General features: G+C 31.9%; 1 protein-coding gene across 5 annotated transcripts in view; it reads left to right on the plus strand.

The window, feature by feature from the left end:
* The window catches only part of Caskin1_0 (Caskin-1), a 61730-nt gene that overhangs the window by 38462 nt on the left and 3921 nt on the right, over nucleotides 1-19347 (plus strand). For 4 of the 5 annotated variants that reach the window (XR_008471661.1, XM_011188513.3, XM_054232878.1 and 1 more), the window contains 5 exons: nucleotides 16460-16693; nucleotides 17036-17218; nucleotides 17461-17748; nucleotides 18610-18903; nucleotides 18981-19328. Coding sequence is in view for 4 of the 5 variants with exons in the window: in XM_011188513.3 (XP_011186815.2) it covers nucleotides 16460-16693; nucleotides 17036-17218; nucleotides 17461-17748; nucleotides 18610-18903; nucleotides 18981-19328 (1347 nt within the window). In the remaining variant the exon portion in view is untranslated. The remainder of the gene's footprint in view (nucleotides 1-16459; nucleotides 16694-17035; nucleotides 17219-17460; nucleotides 17749-18609; nucleotides 18904-18980; nucleotides 19329-19347) is intronic. The other variant, XM_011188515.3, reaches the window with a different exon arrangement.

Consider the following 19347-nt stretch of genomic DNA (forward strand, 5'->3'; position numbering starts at 1 on the left):
CTTTATTAAAACGATATTTAAGTCTTTAAAAATATATTTATATTGACATTTTTGTCGCCACTGGGTCAATCTTTGAGATAACATTTTCCAAGAAGGTCACTTGTAAAAACGCCTTTAAATTTGTACATCCTATATGATTGTCACATATTTTCAATATTCTAATATTTCATGACTTTTATGACCCTAAAGTACTCCAAGCGAAAAAAATCGATCGTTTTAAGCTTACACAATTTCAGATTCTTTTTCAATACATTATACCTTAGTAATGAAGAAATTATTTGCTATTCTAGCTACTGAATAACGATTTTCGGATCCTAAAATGTACTTTAAGCGAAATAATCGATCTTTAGAGAATGGTAGACTGGTCTAACGCCTTTAAATCTTGTCACAAGCAAGTTCTTTCATTAAACTATATACAATTTTAATGATTTTCCACACTTAATAATATTATTATTACGCTTACATCTCTGGGAGGCGTCCCCCTTTTGGGGGTGTTTATCGGTATATTTTATTTGTTTGATATAACAAAAAAAAAAAAAAACAAGAAAATCTTTTGCTATCAAAGGAAACAATTTTCTGTAGACTCTATTATATTCTTGAGCGCTTACTTTTCAAAGCTAGCATATAGCAAATGGTCCCATTAGCAGCCTCATTCATATATACAATTATAATTTTATTGTAAATGTAAAAATCGTGCTTTAATTTCCTGAAACTTAAAGCAAATAACTTAATTGTCAATGATAATACATTTTCATATTTAAAATTCCAATAAAATTGCTTCAAATTCCCCCCAATCTCCACTTCACGTCACCTTACACACATAATGAAGAACATTAATCACTATGCTTACTTTATCGATCTGTCTTAATAAATATTCATAAGTAACGGGTGATTTTTTTGAGGTTAGGATTTTCATGCATTAGTATTTGACAGATCACGTGGGATTTCAGACATGGTGTCAAAGAGAAAGATGCTCAGTATGCTTTGACATTTCATCATGAATAGACTTACTAACGAGCAACGCTTGCAAATCATTGAATTTTATTACCAAAATCAGTGTTCGGTTCGAAATGTGAAATCCGCTTTTTTATCGACAAATTTTGTTCAGCGATGAGGCTCATTTCTGGTTGAATGGCTACGTAAATAAGCAAAATTGCCGCATTTGGGGTGAAGAGCAACCAGAAGCCGTTCAAGAACTGCCCATGCATCCCGAAAAATGCACTGTTTGGTGTGGTTTGTACGCTGGTGGAATCATTGGACCGTATTTTTTCAAAGATGCTGTTGGACGCAACGTTACGGTGAATGGCGATCGCTATCGTTCGATGCTAACAAACTTTTTGTTGCCAAAAATGGAAGAACTGAACTTGGTTGACATGTGGTTTCAACAAGATGGCGCTACATGCCACACAGCTCGCGATTCTATGGCCATTTTGAGGGAAAACTTCGGAGAACAATTCATCTCAAGAAATGGACCCGTAAGTTGGCCACCAAGATCATGCGATTTAACGCCTTTAGACTATTTTTTGTGGGGCTACGTCAAGTCTAAAGTCTACAGAAATAAGCCAGCAACTATTCCAGCTTTGGAAGACAACATTTCCGAAGAAATTCGGGCTATTCCGGCCGAAATGCTCGAAAAAGTTGCCCAAAATTGGACTTTCCGAATGGAGCTCTTAAAAAATCACCCTTTAAATTCATTAGAGTGGTTCGTTTATAATTTAACAACTTGGACTACTCAGATCGTTCGATGGGTAATAACTAATTTAACTTTATATTTAAGATCTGCTCAGAGTGTTCTAAACTATAACAGCTGTATAACTTGCCCTCAATCTAATCGGCACCAAAATGTTATATGATATATTCGACTATATAATGTATTAGACGTAATGTAATCCAAATTAACTAGAGTGTTCAGAACTCAAAACACTGTAAAATACGCTGAAAAGTTCTCTAAACGGGTCCTGATATCTTGAACATTAATATTATTGTTTCGAGGCAAATCTTCCTCTTTTTTTTAGTGGCCACCCTAATGCACTATATATAATATATAACGAAATTCATCTGAAAACTGAAATTTCTCTCTTAACTTCCACAATAATTACTCCCTTGAATCAGCAAATTATTTCCAATTAGCAATGCTAAGCATATTAGTTATATGATACATACCGCCACATGTATTTATAAGCACACATGACACTTACCTGTTTCTGCTGAAGTACTCTACACATTTACACCGCTACTGTATTCCATACATAATTACTCGTTTTTTCCGACTGAAACAAATTAAAAAGTAATAGCAGCTGTAATCGTTTCAATAGACAATTAAGTTATTGTCATATTTGTGGTTATAACTCTCCGACTGGATACGCGTAGCGGCTTCGACAGTAGCAAACTCAACTCTCAAACGCAAAACTCGTCTCAAGTGTGCAATAATTGCGAGCAAATATCTCTTTTTTTCTCATTTTTTAAGTCATTACCTGTATTACATATATATGTGTACTTACAAGTATTTGCAAAGTCTCTTTAGTGTTATTTGTCACATGAGCTGATATTTATTGCTCATATGAGTTGGCCAATAAGTGGCATGACGTTTAAACCAACAGTTAAATTGCGTTGTTGAGTTTGGAGTGTTGGAAAGTGTTTAAAAAACATACTTAAAGCATCGTCACTCTTTAATTAAGCCTTTTAGCGAAATATAGGACTTTCATCTTTTAGATATTTATTTTCTTTTGATGAATATTATATGATAATTGATTTTGGAAGATTTTAGACTAATATATCAAACTTTATATCATAAGAATTTGTGTGGAACGAGTATCATATGATATTTCCTGATTTTTTTCCTCTTCTGTCTTCTGTGGTCATTTGCTTGTTTCTTGTAAGGAGAAAATTAGTCAAAGGCTGACTTATGTTACTGAGTAATGACTGTTTATATCGAGTCATATTTCACAGCATATAACAGTAGCATTAATGAGCACTAGCTTTGAAGTGCATATAATAATCCATTAAATACTCAGGTCTTGAAAAAAACCTTGCAGAAATCGCTTGAATTCTTGATATAATGACTTTTTCACGGTTGCTGCTCGGTAGTACACTCTTATTATATTGCAATTTGCCACTGCGAACTACAATAAATATTTTTTCAACCAGTTGACGTATACCACAAAATGATAGATTATGTTGGCTGTTTTCCACGCTGCCCTAACTAATCCATTTAAATCGACAATCCTTTCCAAATGAGTGCATTGTTTCGACAAGTTTAAGGTTAGTTGTTGCGAAAATGAAATGAAATTTCCAATAAAAAATAAGAAATATTGGCAGCTAACAGATTTGACGGCGAGTCAAAAAGTCAGCGCGCATTGTTTGCAAACAACCTTCAGTGCGGAAAAAATTGCCAACTATTATTACTCCAGCCATAAAACACACTATATAAACATTGTAATTAAGCAACAATGTGCGCATACAAAGCATAAATCTCGTTGTAGACGGATTTTTAATGCATAGTACTACTAGTATACAAACATATGTACCTGCTTATATACATAATGAGTAGTGACCTCACCGCTGCGATTGCGCATAAGTTTCAAGTTTTCAGCGCGTAACTGAATATGAAGTTTTTCTCTCATAAATTGTTGTTTATTTGCTGATTTTCGTATTCTTATTTGTGGCGTTCTCTTGCCACCGTCTACAGCGCTCGAACTCCATACTGGCTATGTAACACTTGAATTTATAATTAAGTTCAACTATACTGTTGCTGTTTGTTGTTGCTTTTAAAGTAATTGGAATTCAATGCATAAACTACATATTTAATTTTAATGCGTTTTAATTATAATTTTTTTTATTGTTTTTATTGCTTTTCAGTCTCACTTCTTTCATACCACTTTAATTGCTTGGCATTATTATGCAATAAACCGGTTAAATTGTTTTATATCGCTTTGTTGGTTAGTCTAAATAATAAATGCATAAATCATATCGCATCAGCATTATTATTAGTATTCACAAAGCAATAATTTTTAGCGCCAAATGAAAGTAAACAATGCCGTTGCTTTCATTTGATATCAGCAGTATAGTAACTAGATATAGAAATAGATGAGGAAGAAAAACGACAAAATTTCCATTATTAATGTGTTGATCGGCTAACGTTGACTTATGTGAGTTATTGTTTGCCGCGTTTGAATTTAAAGCTACAGATTTATTATATTTTCTCCGCAGCTGTTTGGCTTTTAAAACTTTGTATATATATACACCTACGAATTGCGCGGGAGTCTCGAAAAAATATGCCCAAAAAATATGAAAAATCTTCAATCAATCTTATTACAGCAAGTTTTCAGTGCTGCTTATGAGTTATGGCAGCTAGTTAGGGGTTTAATGCACTCAAACTACGCAGTTATTTTTATTATTGGATGTATAAAACTTAATAGCTATTTCCGCGCTTATAAATCATCTATTATTTTGTATGCAGATTATACCAATTGTGGTCGGAAGTCTTCTCCAACTTTTATTAATAGCTGTCTTCCTAAAACACAAGATTAATTTCATTAAAAAAATATTTTAATTGCTATAAGGTGTGATCGCCGTAAGCTCCATTGTGGAAATGAGCTCTGAAACCTAACCTAACCTATAAGTTAGTTTTGTCTAAGTAGTCTACTGTAGAAAGGACACATGTACCAAACTAAAAATCAAGAGGTCATGGTGGTGATGTGTTGTTGTTATAATGGCAACGCAAATGTTCTTCAGATAAGTTCATGGCATGCTACCGAATTGGCAACGTTTGGACATATAAAAATTCGTGTTCTTTTCGGCAGCGCATTGTCATGGAAAGGGATTATTTTTGGGTCTTTCTATCTCAATTTCTAAAACAATATGCGATCTTTATTTCCTGTTTTTTGGAAACTTAATCTGGCTCGATCTGATTTTTTCCCACCTTCTATATATACTTTTTTTCAAATTCTTTTAGAAAAAGGCCTTAACCAGAAGTTCAAACGAACCATCGGACGTCCAAAAAAATTTTGTTGGACGAAAACATCAATAAGCCAATAAACTGATTTTTAATGATAGTAAGATGAGGTTGATTGAACTGACGTTCCGAAGGTATCAAAGGAACTTGTTGTACATATCGTTCAGGAATATTTGGTTAAGAAAAAGCTCTGTACGAAATGGGAATAACCCGAGCTCACAATTGATATATCTTAAATCATTGAAAACAATAAAAAAATTGTATAAATTGTGATTCGAATTGCTATGCGTATATTGTTTTCTCCGGACCGGACATTCAACGACGTTTTCTTGTCCTCAGACGTCATGAGAATGGTCGCTGGAAAGAAATCGTCAAGACTAAGTCCATTATATGCATAAGGATCTATGTCCACATCTTTTGACAGTTCCATTACTTATTAGAAGAATAATAATGCATTTGACAAATCTCTCTCAGTGTGTCACTAGTATGACGTCATACAATAATTCCGCTGTACAAATGATCAAAAATTTAGCATTAATAAAACAATTTAATGTTTTTTAGCGGCTCCGAGTGGTACATTGTTACTTTTTGTAAGAAACCTTTTTCATTGCAGCCATAAATATATGTCTTTAGCTCTCCCTTGTCGTCTAAAGATCAATCCATTATTATGCCGCACACGACACAAAGCGAATCGTAAACAACTTCACACCTCATATGCAAATTACTGGCTTAAGACATGAGACAAAACTAATCCCCTCGCCCTACCACTACATTATCAATGCAAATCATTGCTCGCTTCATATGCGCAACGCTCTCACTTCCTCTTAGTCAAGCGCTAGCTGACATTACGCCTTTCTCTTATCGCTCCACATCTCTTCGAAGAGTTGCGCATGCGTGCGGAATCACTATCATTGTAAACGCTTTCTATACACAAATGACGTGTTTTGTTTGCTTTTCTTACCTTTCCTTTCCGTCAACTCTCGCATTTTATTGCTTTGTGTGTGGGTTGTACTTATGTATTTTATGTACGCGCAAATTTGGCAACATTGTGTCTTAAATGTCAACGTATTGACTGTTTATGAAGAAAACAAAACCAAAAATTAAGTAGCAAAAAGTCTTCATCTCTTCATTCATCCAGCTTTTTAACAAACAACGCACAACTGAGTTGAATGCTTTATGAGGTATTTTGGTTTGTTTTCCTTTTTTTTGGTATATTGGAAGTTGAAGATGGGAATATAGGGTGTTTGTTTTAGAGTTATAAAAGTAAAATTCAAATATATATTCGATTTCGTTTGGACTACTTGATGTGAAGGTACGTCAAGTCTATAGGGCCAATATTTGAACGTTCTTGAAAGCTGGATTTAAAATATAATTTCTATATTCTACAAAAACACCCTTTATTGCCGAATTGTAAAGCAACAATGAAATCATTTCGTTTTATTTACATTCTTCGTCCGCTACCTACCTGTTACTATGTTGTGTCTTTCCAAATTTCGCATATTTTAGCCATTCAGTATTTTTTGGTCTTTTTATACATTTCGCACAAATTCTGCTTTGGTACTTAACCTTAATTTTTATGATGCTTAAATTTAACCTTATTGTTTTTATTATTTTTGGCCAATTGTTTTTTCTTGTCATTCATTCAACTCTCCTGCTGTTTTCTCGCTGATTTACTAATTTTGGGCTTCCATGTCAATTTATGACACTTTAATGATTCTCAATTGATACGAAAACTACTAACAGTGCTTTGTTATAGAAAATACAATACCACAATGAGTTATTAAAGACAATTAGGAGTTTTGCATAATAAATTACAGGTGAATAGAAACATAGCTGATTTGATACAGAGATTTGTTGTGATCAAGGCACCCGAGGTTGCGTGCTTTTGTTTACTGTAGATTTTCTGTCGAAATTCGCTCAACCGTGTATAAATGTTTAATCCTACAATCGTAGTTAGTCAAATCTTTATCAGGTCAACTTCCTTTCCAATGTAACTGAAATCGTTTTCCTCACAAAAAATCAATAGTTAGAAGATTGACTTGGACTAGTTTATAAAACATAACATTTTGTGTTAATTTGCTCACATAATCTTCGAAATTCGTCTCACTTGTTGACAATGCGTAATCGAATACATTTGGAGTAGAAATTTAGTGTCAATTCATTCAAAACTTTGTTAAATTAGTCTGTAGCGCATATTAATTTCTGTGGATTGTCGTCGAGTGTTATTTTAAAAGAATAACTCCCAACTATATTTGTTGTTTTGAGAAAGCGGAATACTTAACCTTTACAAATTGACACCCGAATATTTTGATCTCTCTCTCTCTCTCTCTGTTCTCGCAGGAATAACTCTAGTGATTGTTAGAATCCGCACTTTTCAAAGATAAGACTTTATATCTTATTGGTTGCAATAGAATTCAATTTTTTAGAAATAATCGTAAAATATGTCTAGTTCTAATACCAATGCAACTATCACTCCTAAGAGTAGACTATAGAAATGTTGTCTAAAACGTCAAGTATATAATTTTATTGTCAATTATTGTTTGAACAGAGCTTTGAGCATATACTATCCTTTCGATCTGTTTCACTTTTTCCAACTTTTTTTGCCAGAAACCCAAATTGTTTTCCAACCGGTTAGTCATAACTGGTTTATCATCATACGCTATTAACTTCCTCATAAAAAGTAGTCTATTGGAGTTCGAATGGCCAATGGACATTCCATTTCTTGCGAATCTCATGTCTGCAACGTTGCATTTATCTTCAGTTTAAGAAAGGCACATCATTCCAGATAACTCTTTCTAGATCCAAAGAATATTTTTAAATCTATTCAAAAGTGTTCGCACTATAATTTTACGTATGTACCCCACCAGATTTAGTGTTCGTTATATATGAAATGCTGGTTAATAGTACTCTGTAAGTTTATATCGAGTTTTAGAAGCAAATTTACACCATTTGTTGAAGATTTCCCTTCACTAACGTTTAATAATATTTCCTCAAAATTCATTCGAATATTTGGAGGGGTATTGTGAAGTGTTTTACCTTTCTCTTTGAATCCGTATATCAACGAAATGTGAATTCAAATCGCGAATTCGCTGTCAGCTATCTAAAGGTAGGGACACCCAAATCCATATGTCAATATCATTGGTGCAAAAAGTCCAAAAACGTATTTACTTTTCTGACAGTTAAAAATCTACAAATTATTGAATTTCTGACAGTTTAATATGACAGCTGTCAAAATGCACCACTGCAATATGGAAACAACCATGATGTAGATAACTTCATATTTCTTAATAACACTGCCTCTCAATAGAATTTCACAACTATTGTTGTTTTCACGTGTTTTCATAATAATAAATACACGACCACATTTCTATTAAACCTAAACTCCACTTCCTATATTCGTTTGCCATTACGTGGAAATGCCAATTAGCAGCTGTTAACATAGTTTGCCGTAAAATAGTTCATGCATATTAAGTATTTAAAAACTGCTGTGTAACTAACTAATAACAAAAAATCTATTAGTACTTAAATCACATAATATTTAACAGCTTTACTTATGATAGCGGTACACGTACGCCAACTGTTTTTTTATTTACATTTTATTTTGACTTTGGCGGAACACAACTTTGGTTAGGTGTTAACTGATTGGGTAAAGGAGGCAAAAAAATCGAAAAATATTTCTATAGTTTTTTTGTGAATAGTGACTTTGGCGCGAATATGGCTAAATGTCAGTGAACAAAAGCGCATGGATACTCAATTAACCGTAATTGGAGAGTGTAATCATGGTATTGACAAGTACGGTATGTGTAACAAGCGAGGGCTAGGTGTGCTACGCTCGATTGTATGTCTGTATACATAGGTGTTACTGATAAAAGTAAATCTATCGATATGAGTGTGTGAGTGTATAAAATTACGCACATATTTATGTATTTTGATATTATAGAAATCCGGCACTAAGCAATAGAGTATGTGAGAAAATAAGCAAAACAAAATATTTCGCGCTTCCATATCGAACAAGATAAAGCAGAGCTTATTTATTTATTGAATAGAATATGTCCATGAACTACTTTGTCATTACACCAGTTTTAATAAACTGAGATACAATATGTATGGGTGATGAGTGAGTTGAGCGTATTCAATGTAAGATTGGGTCGGTATGGCCAATGTGGTTCGATATGTGCGTCGTAGCCGCTTTGGTGGCTGTCGTATCGCTGATATGCGACACATAAGGCCACCGGTGGGCTACTTAAATGCGTACATATGTGTTTTATATTCACAAATACATATACATGCTTAGATAGAAAAAACATATAAAACATAGAATTTCATAGAAAAACGTAGGATAACATAGAATGGTACTAAAGTAAATTGAACTAGATAGAAACACAAATAAATACATAAAAACACATAAAAGTAAATAGCAGCACATATGTATGTAACACAGCAGCGCCGAAATTCGACTCCAATTGACAGTATCACACTGACAAGCTGACTACTTTTTTATATTTTCTGCGTATTTTTTTTTTAGTTCTATTTGCCTTTTGTTTCCTTCTCGCTGCGTAGTACTTCAATGCTGAAATTGTAAACGCATAATGTGGTGAACTGAAAACGTCAACTATAATCGGAAAATAAGCAATCAAAAATACAAGAAAGAAAAAATCAAGAAAAACAAAACGCTACACATACACACCGATACGCTTGCATTGTACTTTTACAGCAATCTGTTAAGCTTCTAGGGAAAACTTTATGGACACTGATTAGGAGCATTGCATTTAACTATGTTCAAGTTAGACGCACTCTTTATGACATATACAACCCACATAAACTTATATCTATTATATATGTATTTATATACACAACAACTGTGGTTGTAGTTTATATCGAAATTTGGAGCAACGAACCACATTTAATATTTTTTCTTTTATATTTTAATGCATTTCCATTCAACACACGAGATTTAGAGAGATTTTACCTTAAATTTTACCAGCGGTTAAGTTTGGTTAGCTTAATTATGGTTACTAGTAAATTATTTAGTAGTTTGGTATATAAAAACTGCAAGCGGATAATCCCGGATAACAGTTTTTCGAGTTTTTTTTTTTTTTGTTAATATTAATTTTAATTGATACATACCAGATTTAAGCTTAAACTGTGCCTCCGGATAAGCTGGTATAACTATATTATGGTTATTAGTAAAATATTTAGTAACTTGGCATACAAAAACTCCAAGCAGATAATCCCGGATAACACTATTTTATTATTTTTAGTGTATTTTTTGTTTTTATTTAACACATACCAGATTTGAGTTTAAACTGTGCCTCCAGAAAACCTCAGATAATTATAATATATAATAGTTACTAGTAAGTTATTTCAGTATTTAGCATTACAATAACTGGAAGCGTTAAATCTCGGATAACATTATTTCGATATTTTTTAATATATCTATTGTTTTTATTTAACATTTAAGTATAAATTGCATCTGCGGATAATGTTGGATAATACTTTTCTGACAACAATTTGCTTAAAATTTGATTTCCTTTGAATTTCATGTTATAGTAAGAGTAAATAATATTTTTCTTGGTGTAAAAATTATGATATTTTTAAAAGTATCATTTTAACATTCCTAATTTATTATTATTTTTTATTTATTAATTATATCTTTAGTTTAATGACAAATTTGTATGAAAAATATTGAGTTGATTAATGTCTTACTATTAAAAGTATCTAATTTAACCAAAAAGCTTTAACTATATTTAAAATTTTAGCTTGTGGAATAACGGATAATTTCGGATAAAGCAGTTTTTATTGGAATTAACATATTGGAATTAACATATATTCATAATCCCTCATAATACTTGAGTGAATCGGATATGCATTTTAAGCATTTTCTATATTAGATCCACATTGTTTTAAAATAAACTAAAGGCAATTTAATTAGGGAAATTAATTTGCATGTTTTCTTTTTCGTTACTTCTATTTTCTTTATATCGGATAAAGTCGGATAATCATTTACTAGCTTTCTTACACTTTCGGTTATAATAAAAACTTATTTCTACTATTAGACAACTAGTATTTGACTTTAAAGTTTCTATTTTCAACTTACTGACCATTGTACATTATTTTAAATACTCCGGATAAAAGTTATTTTTACTGGGATTCGTTTCGTTATACTACTTTAATAAATTACTACATAAAAGCCTACGAATCTTATCCACGGATAAGTATTTTTCGAAGTTAAAACAGGTATTGTTATCACTTATTCTTGCTATATTGTTTTTACTATTATTAAGCTCTAAATGTAGGCACGGATAAGCGCGGATAAACACAGATAACATGTGTGAATTCCTAATTCGACATTCCTTTGTGTTTTACGTACGTATTTTGTTCGTTTCTAAATTTTATTGCATAATATTTCATAAGTCTACGAGAATTCTAAAATAGGCCTCGCACACACAGCTTGTATGCATAATTAATAATCTACTCTAAATGCAATTCTACGTTGGAATTATACCGTTTGTGCTTATTTAGCACATTGATATGCCATAGCTTAGGTTCAATTCAATTTGTTTGTTGTTTCACAGCATTGTTTTTGCCTTCTTGCTACTGCTGTGGTGTTAAAACTTTGTAAATGCCAAAGCGATTATTTTTGCAAACTAAATAATTGAAGCATTTGAAATTCAACGCAAATTAGCAAATTTTACACGTTTACCATGCGCTCAAAAGTCACGTTCCGTCGACAGTCATCATTCGCTTTTACGTTGCAGATTAACCAACGCCGACAATCGACAAGCGTTGAAATGCCAACAATTTCCGATTTGGGGTTTTTCTTATTATTATTGCTTTTGTTTTTTTTTTGTGCTTTTCTAAGATGTGTTATTATTGCTTTTTTCACTCTTAAAATTTGCTGTGTTTTTATCTTTTTGTGGTTATTTTGTTGTCGAAAATGTTGCTGTTGTCTTTTAGCAGCTTATTTCACATTTAACGAGAAAAATAATGCGCGATGCCACAAAAACAATACCGCAACAACAACAACAACAACATAGCGAAACGTCTACGAAAACAAGCTTAGCCGAGCCAAATGACCGCCAGCGGGGCAATAGCATTTACGAAAACGAAGTCAAAAAAGACATGTAAAAACAGCTAAAAGACAGCAAAAGCTGCACGTTTAAGAAATCACATTGAGGCTTAGAGGCAAACCCCATGCTCACTCGCGAGCTCGTGTGTCGTTTCGTTTGGTTTGTAGCGCTTTGAGCGGGCGCCTGCAGGTAGCTAATGGCGTGACATGCATGCTGACCATTCGCTGGACCGGTGGTTTGTTGTTAGTTTTGTTTTACATTTTTTTTTTTAAACTGACTATAGTTGCTAAGTATAAAAAACCTGTTATTGTGCTACTTCTAATGTCGAACTGCTGTTGTTTTCTTAGTTTGCAGTTTATTTTATTTTAAATATATTTTTGTAACTCTTAGAAATAAATTGCTTATCTATTTTATTTAATTTTATAAATTTTGCATAATTTGTTAGTTTTTTTAATTTAAAATCAGTTTTTTATTTACAAAAATTTTTATTACAACTTTTTCATACTTTTCTTCACAATTTTACGAAAAAAATATATTATTTTTCATTAAAATTGTTTTTTTTTTATAAATTTTTGTAGTTAATTTTTTATTCAAAATTTTTTTTATATTTTTCTATAATCATTTAAGATATTTTTTATATGTTTTGAATATCCTATATACTTAAAATCAATATTTTGTTGACTTATTTATCAAAAAATTACTATATTTTATAAAAAAAAATATTTTTATTATAAATTTTGCGTAATTAGTTATTTACTTATTATTTAACATACTCTATATATCATATATAATATTAGTTTTTTTTAATTCATTAATGTTAATTAATTATTTATTATTAATTAAATTTTTAATTTGTGTATTTTGTTTCTTAAAATATGTTTTTTTTTATATTCATATTTTTTTGTATTCTTCTTTAATTTAATGTTTAATTTTAATGTAAACAATTTTTTTAATTCGCACTTGTTATATCCTATTTTTTTTATTATTATTGGGTTTATATTTGTAATTAATTAAAATATTTTATTTATTATTATTAATATTTTTTTTTATAAAATTTTTATTATTTTCTATTTTATTCTTGTAATTAATTAAAATATTATATAAATATATATATATATAAATTTTTATTATTTTCTAAGTTTTATTTTATTTCAACAATTTTCTTTCATTACTAGAATATTTTCGAATTTTATTTAATTCCATTATTTATTCGAATTGTTTTATATTTATTTGTACAAAATTATTATTCTTTTTTTTTTAATTTTTAGTTCTGATAAATTTAATTTAATTAATATCTAATTTATTTATATTCTCAATCGATTACTTTTTGTTTTTTATTATATTTTGTAATTATTTTTTTTTTATTTATATCTAATTTATTTTAATATACAATTTATATAATGTTTTAAATTACACGTTTCTGTTTGAGTTCATATATTAATTCTTAACTTAATGTTTTAGTTTTATACTTAGTTTTATTCCAAAAATACTTTTCTAGTTTATTTATTTATTATTAATATTTGTTTTTTTTTTTATTTTTGTCATACATCCAATTTATTGTTGTTTTTAAAAAAAAAAATGTTTTTTAATAATTTCACCCTCTATCTTTATATTACCTTCGCTTTAATTATTTATTTAAATTTATTTTAAAATAATTTATTTTTCTTGTTTTTTGTCTTTTTATAAATTTTTCAATTTATATTTATATATGATAATTAAATCTCCATTACGAATATTTACCACTCATATATCCACTCGCATATTTCATTGTACGCCTTACCCGCTCTATCGCGCCACTTCTATTCTATTCGATATTTGCTTCGTTTATTAATTTATTTTGGCGTCATCGCTCAAGGTCGGTGATTTGCCTCTACCAGCGTCGTCGTCTTCACAGCACCCCGCCTTGCTCTGTCTGTTTTCGCCCAACTTTGTATCCACTTGTCTGCCTGCCTTTGCCTCACACACCGCATCGTTAGTTAGTTCTCGCATGCGATTTCTGCGTTTTCTCGCATCCAACTAACGTTTTTCAAGTTATTATTTGTTTTTGTTTTTGTTTCTATTTATTTTTGTTGCTTGTCATTCTTTATCTGCGATAAATTCCTATTATTGCTTGAAAGACTACTTTTATTTGTCTACCACTATTTGCGAAAATAAATACAGAAAAAAGTTGGAAATTATAAGATTTCATTATGCGAGTCCAATGTAGATAAAGTAAAAAGTGTCAATAGCGCGCATATACACGCACACACACACTAATTCAAGCGTGCTCATTAATCAAATAAGACAATATTCATTTGAAATGCTTTTGTTATTGCCATTTAGAGGTTTGAAATATTCAATGAGCATCTAGCGTAGATATTGAATTGAATTGAATATTTAATGCGCTGTGCAGCATATACACATACATTTGCATATATTTATAAATAAATAAACAAATGTAAAATAAAATGTAGAAAAAAAGTTGAAAACTTACAATAAAAATGTCGTCCATCTTCTTCAATCAATTTATGCAAATCACTGCCATTGACGTTGATTATAAATATATTATTTCTTTTAATTCCATGAACAGCTATAATTATGCTGGCGAACTCCTAATGGTTGTTTTCACCGAAGCTATGCATATAAATTAACCGTGCACAGTGACTCATGGCTAATAACAAGTATACAGGTCTTAAATGCATGCATATATGTATGTATTTGGATAAGCGTGGATAACTTCTTTGTAGCTTCATTTCGTACAGGTGCTGCTGATGTAAATTCATGTCTCCTATTTAGCTCAATTTATGCGTTCGGATAAGCGCGTATAATTTATTTCTAACTTTATTTCGAATAAGTGATACTTAGATGAACTCAGTTTACTTATTTAACTCAATTTATGTGTTCGGATAAGCTCGGATAATTTGTTTGTAGCTTTCTTTCGATCAGGCGATGTTCATATAAATCCAATACACCTATTTATCTCAATTTATGCGTTCGGATAAGCGCGGATACTTTATTTTTAGCTTATTTTGGCGCAGGTGACACTTAGGTGCACTCAGCTTACTTATTTAGCTCAATGTATGTGTTCGGATAGGGTACGGATAATTTTTTTAGCTTCCTTTCGAACAGGTGATGTTAATATAAATCCAATTCACATTTTTAGCTCAATTTATGTATTCGGATAAGCGTGGATAATATGTTTGTAGCTTGATTTCGAATATGTGGTACGTAAATGAATAGAGTTTACTTAATAAACTCAGTTTATGTGTTCGAATAGGAGCGGATAATATGTGTGTAGCTTCATTTAAATCAATTGATACTTAAATGAACTCAGATTACCAGATTAGCTCAGTTTATGCGCTCGGATAAGCGCGGATAATATGTTTTTATCTTTCCTTCGAACAGGTGACACTTAGATGCACTAATAAGCTTAGTTTATGTGTTCGAAAAAGCGCGGATAATATGGTTGTATCGACAATGATTGTGAAAAAAACGGTTATATTAATTGGACCTATAATTGAATGTGACTATGCAAAATGTTTCTAATAACTTATCTTACTATCTAACATACTGGCATAAAACAATTAAAGCAATAATGTTTTATTAAATAGTAAACTTAATTATACCGTAATAAAATGTATTATCTATAATGCAATTTATTATCCAAAGTCGCAATAGTCTACAATTCTCAGGAATACTTACATACATAATTCCAATGTTGTTTGCATTTTGCTATATCATTTTGTGCATTAATTGAAATTTTTAATATATTTTATATATCCGTATCATGTACTCAAATTTCTAGTTTTAATTGTAAATTTTCATTATTTCCATCACTATTCCAAATATGTTTAGTCAAAATGTTCCCGGATAATATCTACAGGTTTCACTATGATTCTAAAGCGTAAATTTTGTTATTTGTAATCAAAATTTTCCACCCGGATAAACACGGATAAGAATTTTTAATAGAAAAATTGCTGGATTTTGTTGAAATTGCTATATTTCCGTGTTTAATAACTACAACATGGGATTTTTATTCAAAAACTTGCTCCGGATAAAAGCGGATAAGCGTTTATAAATTTATTTTAGTACTTGTTTCCTGCCAGTTTATTTTCCCTAAATTAAAATTTTCTCGGATAAAATCTACAAGCTTCTCTAAAGTTCTAAAGCGTAAAATTTTTTAACTTTAACTCAAAACTTTGCCCCTAGATATACATGGATAAGAGTTTTTAGAGGAAGAATTTCTTAATTTTCTTGTAATTCTTTTATTTCAGAGTTTAATAACTATATCATACAATTTTTATTAAAATAACATGCTCCGGATAATAGCGGATAAGGGTTTTATCAGCTTGTTTTAGTACTTGTTTGCTGCCAGTTTAATTTTAGCCTTTAATTTCCTTATACTGTTGACTTTTCTAACATTTATTTAACAATTTTCTTCTTTCTCTTATTTTAGGGCTCTATTGAAGAATGGCTACAACTGTTACGTCTCGAGGAGTACATTCAGCCATTACTTGATCAAAACTATAAAACTGTACGCGATGTTACACAAGTCACTTGGGAAGACTTGGAAGATATTGGTATTGTTAAATTGGGGCATCAAAAGAAAATTCTATTGGCCATCAAACGTGTTAAGGATATCATAAGCGGAAAGTGGAATCCGGGCGGTATTAATGCTTATCAACAGCAGGTGAGTTTGCGGATAAAACTAAAACATAATAATAATGCATGAGTTATAATTTTGCCCAACAATTATTAATTTTTTTTAACATTTAAATTTTAATTGAATAAATTTTTTATTAAGACATATTTTTTTCTTTAATATTTTTTTATTGTATAATATTCAATATCTTTATAGAAATATAATTTATTATTATTTTATTTAATATTTTTTCTCCTAATTTTCTTCTCTTTTTCGGTACCTTTATTTAATTCATTGTGTTATATTCTGTTACTGTCTATGATTTGAACCCGCTGTCGACCCAACCAACCTAAAAATAAAAACAAAAACAACAAATGTGTGCAACCAAAGGATTATCGCAATAAGATTTGGCCCAGTGCCGTGCCAATGCCCACCACACCGACCTATTTGCCAACCACGCGCGTGTCGTGGGACGATTCCAAGATTTATGCTACGCCCGGCGTCGATGCCGTCTACTTTTGCAGCGGCACTCATCACGAGTGCTGCAATGGCAACGATGTGGTGCCGATTAAGGTGAGCGGAGTACGCCAGCTGATGTACAAGTGTAGGCGCTGTTTAATGACGAAACCGCAAAGTTTTTTTTATTTTTGCTTTAAATAGCTTGAAATTTATTTCTTTACAAACTCAATTTATTTTTGCATTTTTTTAGATTTTATTTATTGAACATACCACATTATATATAATACTTTTATAACTAACATGATTTGTTTTCTCCCACTTCTTGTGCTCTCTCCCACGCGCTCTCTTCCACTTAGGTGCGCCAGCCACGCGGCAAAAGCTTAGAATCACTCGAGGATATACACGACAATAGCACACGCAGCCATTTGACCTTTAGCCATTACACAGCCACTGATTATGGCCATTTTGCGCATCCAACGCCTGCTATGCAACAACAACATCATCAACAAGCCTTGCAACACCAACAGCAGCAACATCAACAGGCAATGCAACAGCATCATCAGGCAGCCATGATGGGCGGTGCTGTTGTGGGCGGACCAGGTGGAGCTGGCGGTGCACGCTTGCTTAGCAATCAGGCTGCAATGGTAAGTATTTTAGTATTTTGGATGAGTGGGAGTAGATTTCTCTGGGAAGAAATATGTCAGTGAATCTCGTTGAAGTTATTAGAAGTATAGGAATTGTATACTCTATAGAGACACATAGCTTTTGTATGAAATTTCAACTTATAAGGACAATATAATTTTAAGAATTTTTGAATTTGGAATTAAAATATTCTCCCGGATAATACATTTAGGTTATGCATTTATTTAAAAAAAAAATGAATGAAAAATGAATAAAACTTCAGTTTTATAAATGCATCTGCTGTTATGCTTGTCTTAATTTGGATATTTTTTTCTGGTTTTTAATGCACTTAAATGTGTATATGTCATTATTTACAATGATTTATAAAAAATATATTTTCTAAATTAATGTATAATTGACATTTTAGGAACTCAGTTTGTCTGTATTTTTCGATAAAATGCGTCCGGATAACATTATTATTTTTAACATATTAATTTTTATGAATTAATATAAAAAACAGGATGGTTTCAATTGCTTTAAAATCATTTTTTTTTTTAATATGATGTTAAGTTAATGTAAAAACTTATATTAAACCTGTATATTTTCATTTAATGTAAAATTCTTTTATCCGGATAACACCGGATAACCTTTTTTCATTTCATTTCATCCAATATAACACGTATTTACCATGCAGTGGCCTCGGATAAAAGTTGTAATAAAGAAAAATAGAATTTCACCTATTTCTTTATTTATTTCGACATTATAAAATCTCGACTCATTATTGTTAATGCATTAAGCTACGATTAAGTCATAAAACAAGTTACGTAACTTCAAATTACATACATTAATTTGAATATTTCCCTCTCTCTTATTCCACATAACAGTCTTGGCGCCGTTCCTACGACGATGGTGACATTACGCCCACCAATGATGCTGCACGCGAACTCATGTACGAGGAGGGTGGCGGCACACTGCCACGTCAACAGCGTGGCATTTTGCAGCGCGCCGTTTTGAACAGCATGCCACCGCTCGAGCATCACTATATGAATGCCGCTGCCGCAGCTGAATATGTTTGCCATGCAGGTGGATTGGGTGGCGTTGGCGTGCCAGGTGCGGCTGCGCATGTGGGCGCTGCAGGCCCAACTGGTTGTGTGCTGGACGGAGCCGGTCTGAATACAGTAAGTTAGGCACAAGTTTATTGATCACAATATTGTATTAATTTATGTAATTTTTATTCCTCCACTTCAACGCGCAGTCCTACTTGACCGGCAGTCCAATGAGTAATAAGAAAATCGCACCGGAACCACCGCGTCGCCATTGTAGTATACGAAATTCACGTACTCTGAGTGCGGATGGCGCGCAACAACAGCAACAATTGCAACAACAACAGCAGCTGGGTTTGCATGTCGGCGCTGGAGGAACGCAAGGCCTCTACTATAGCGGTGGCGCTGGCGCTTTACATCACGGCGGCATGTACATGACGCATGCGCAACAACAGGCCGCAGCAGCGGCGGCAGCTGCTAATCAACCAATCTATGCGAATTACGCAACCATACAACAGACCACGGCGGAAATACACTGCGAGAAATTCCACGACAATAAGGTGAGCGTGTGCAAAGCTG

Source organism: Zeugodacus cucurbitae, chromosome 6, assembly GCF_028554725.1.
Source record: "Zeugodacus cucurbitae isolate PBARC_wt_2022May chromosome 6, idZeuCucr1.2, whole genome shotgun sequence".
Lineage (NCBI taxonomy): Eukaryota > Metazoa > Arthropoda > Insecta > Diptera > Tephritidae > Zeugodacus > Zeugodacus cucurbitae.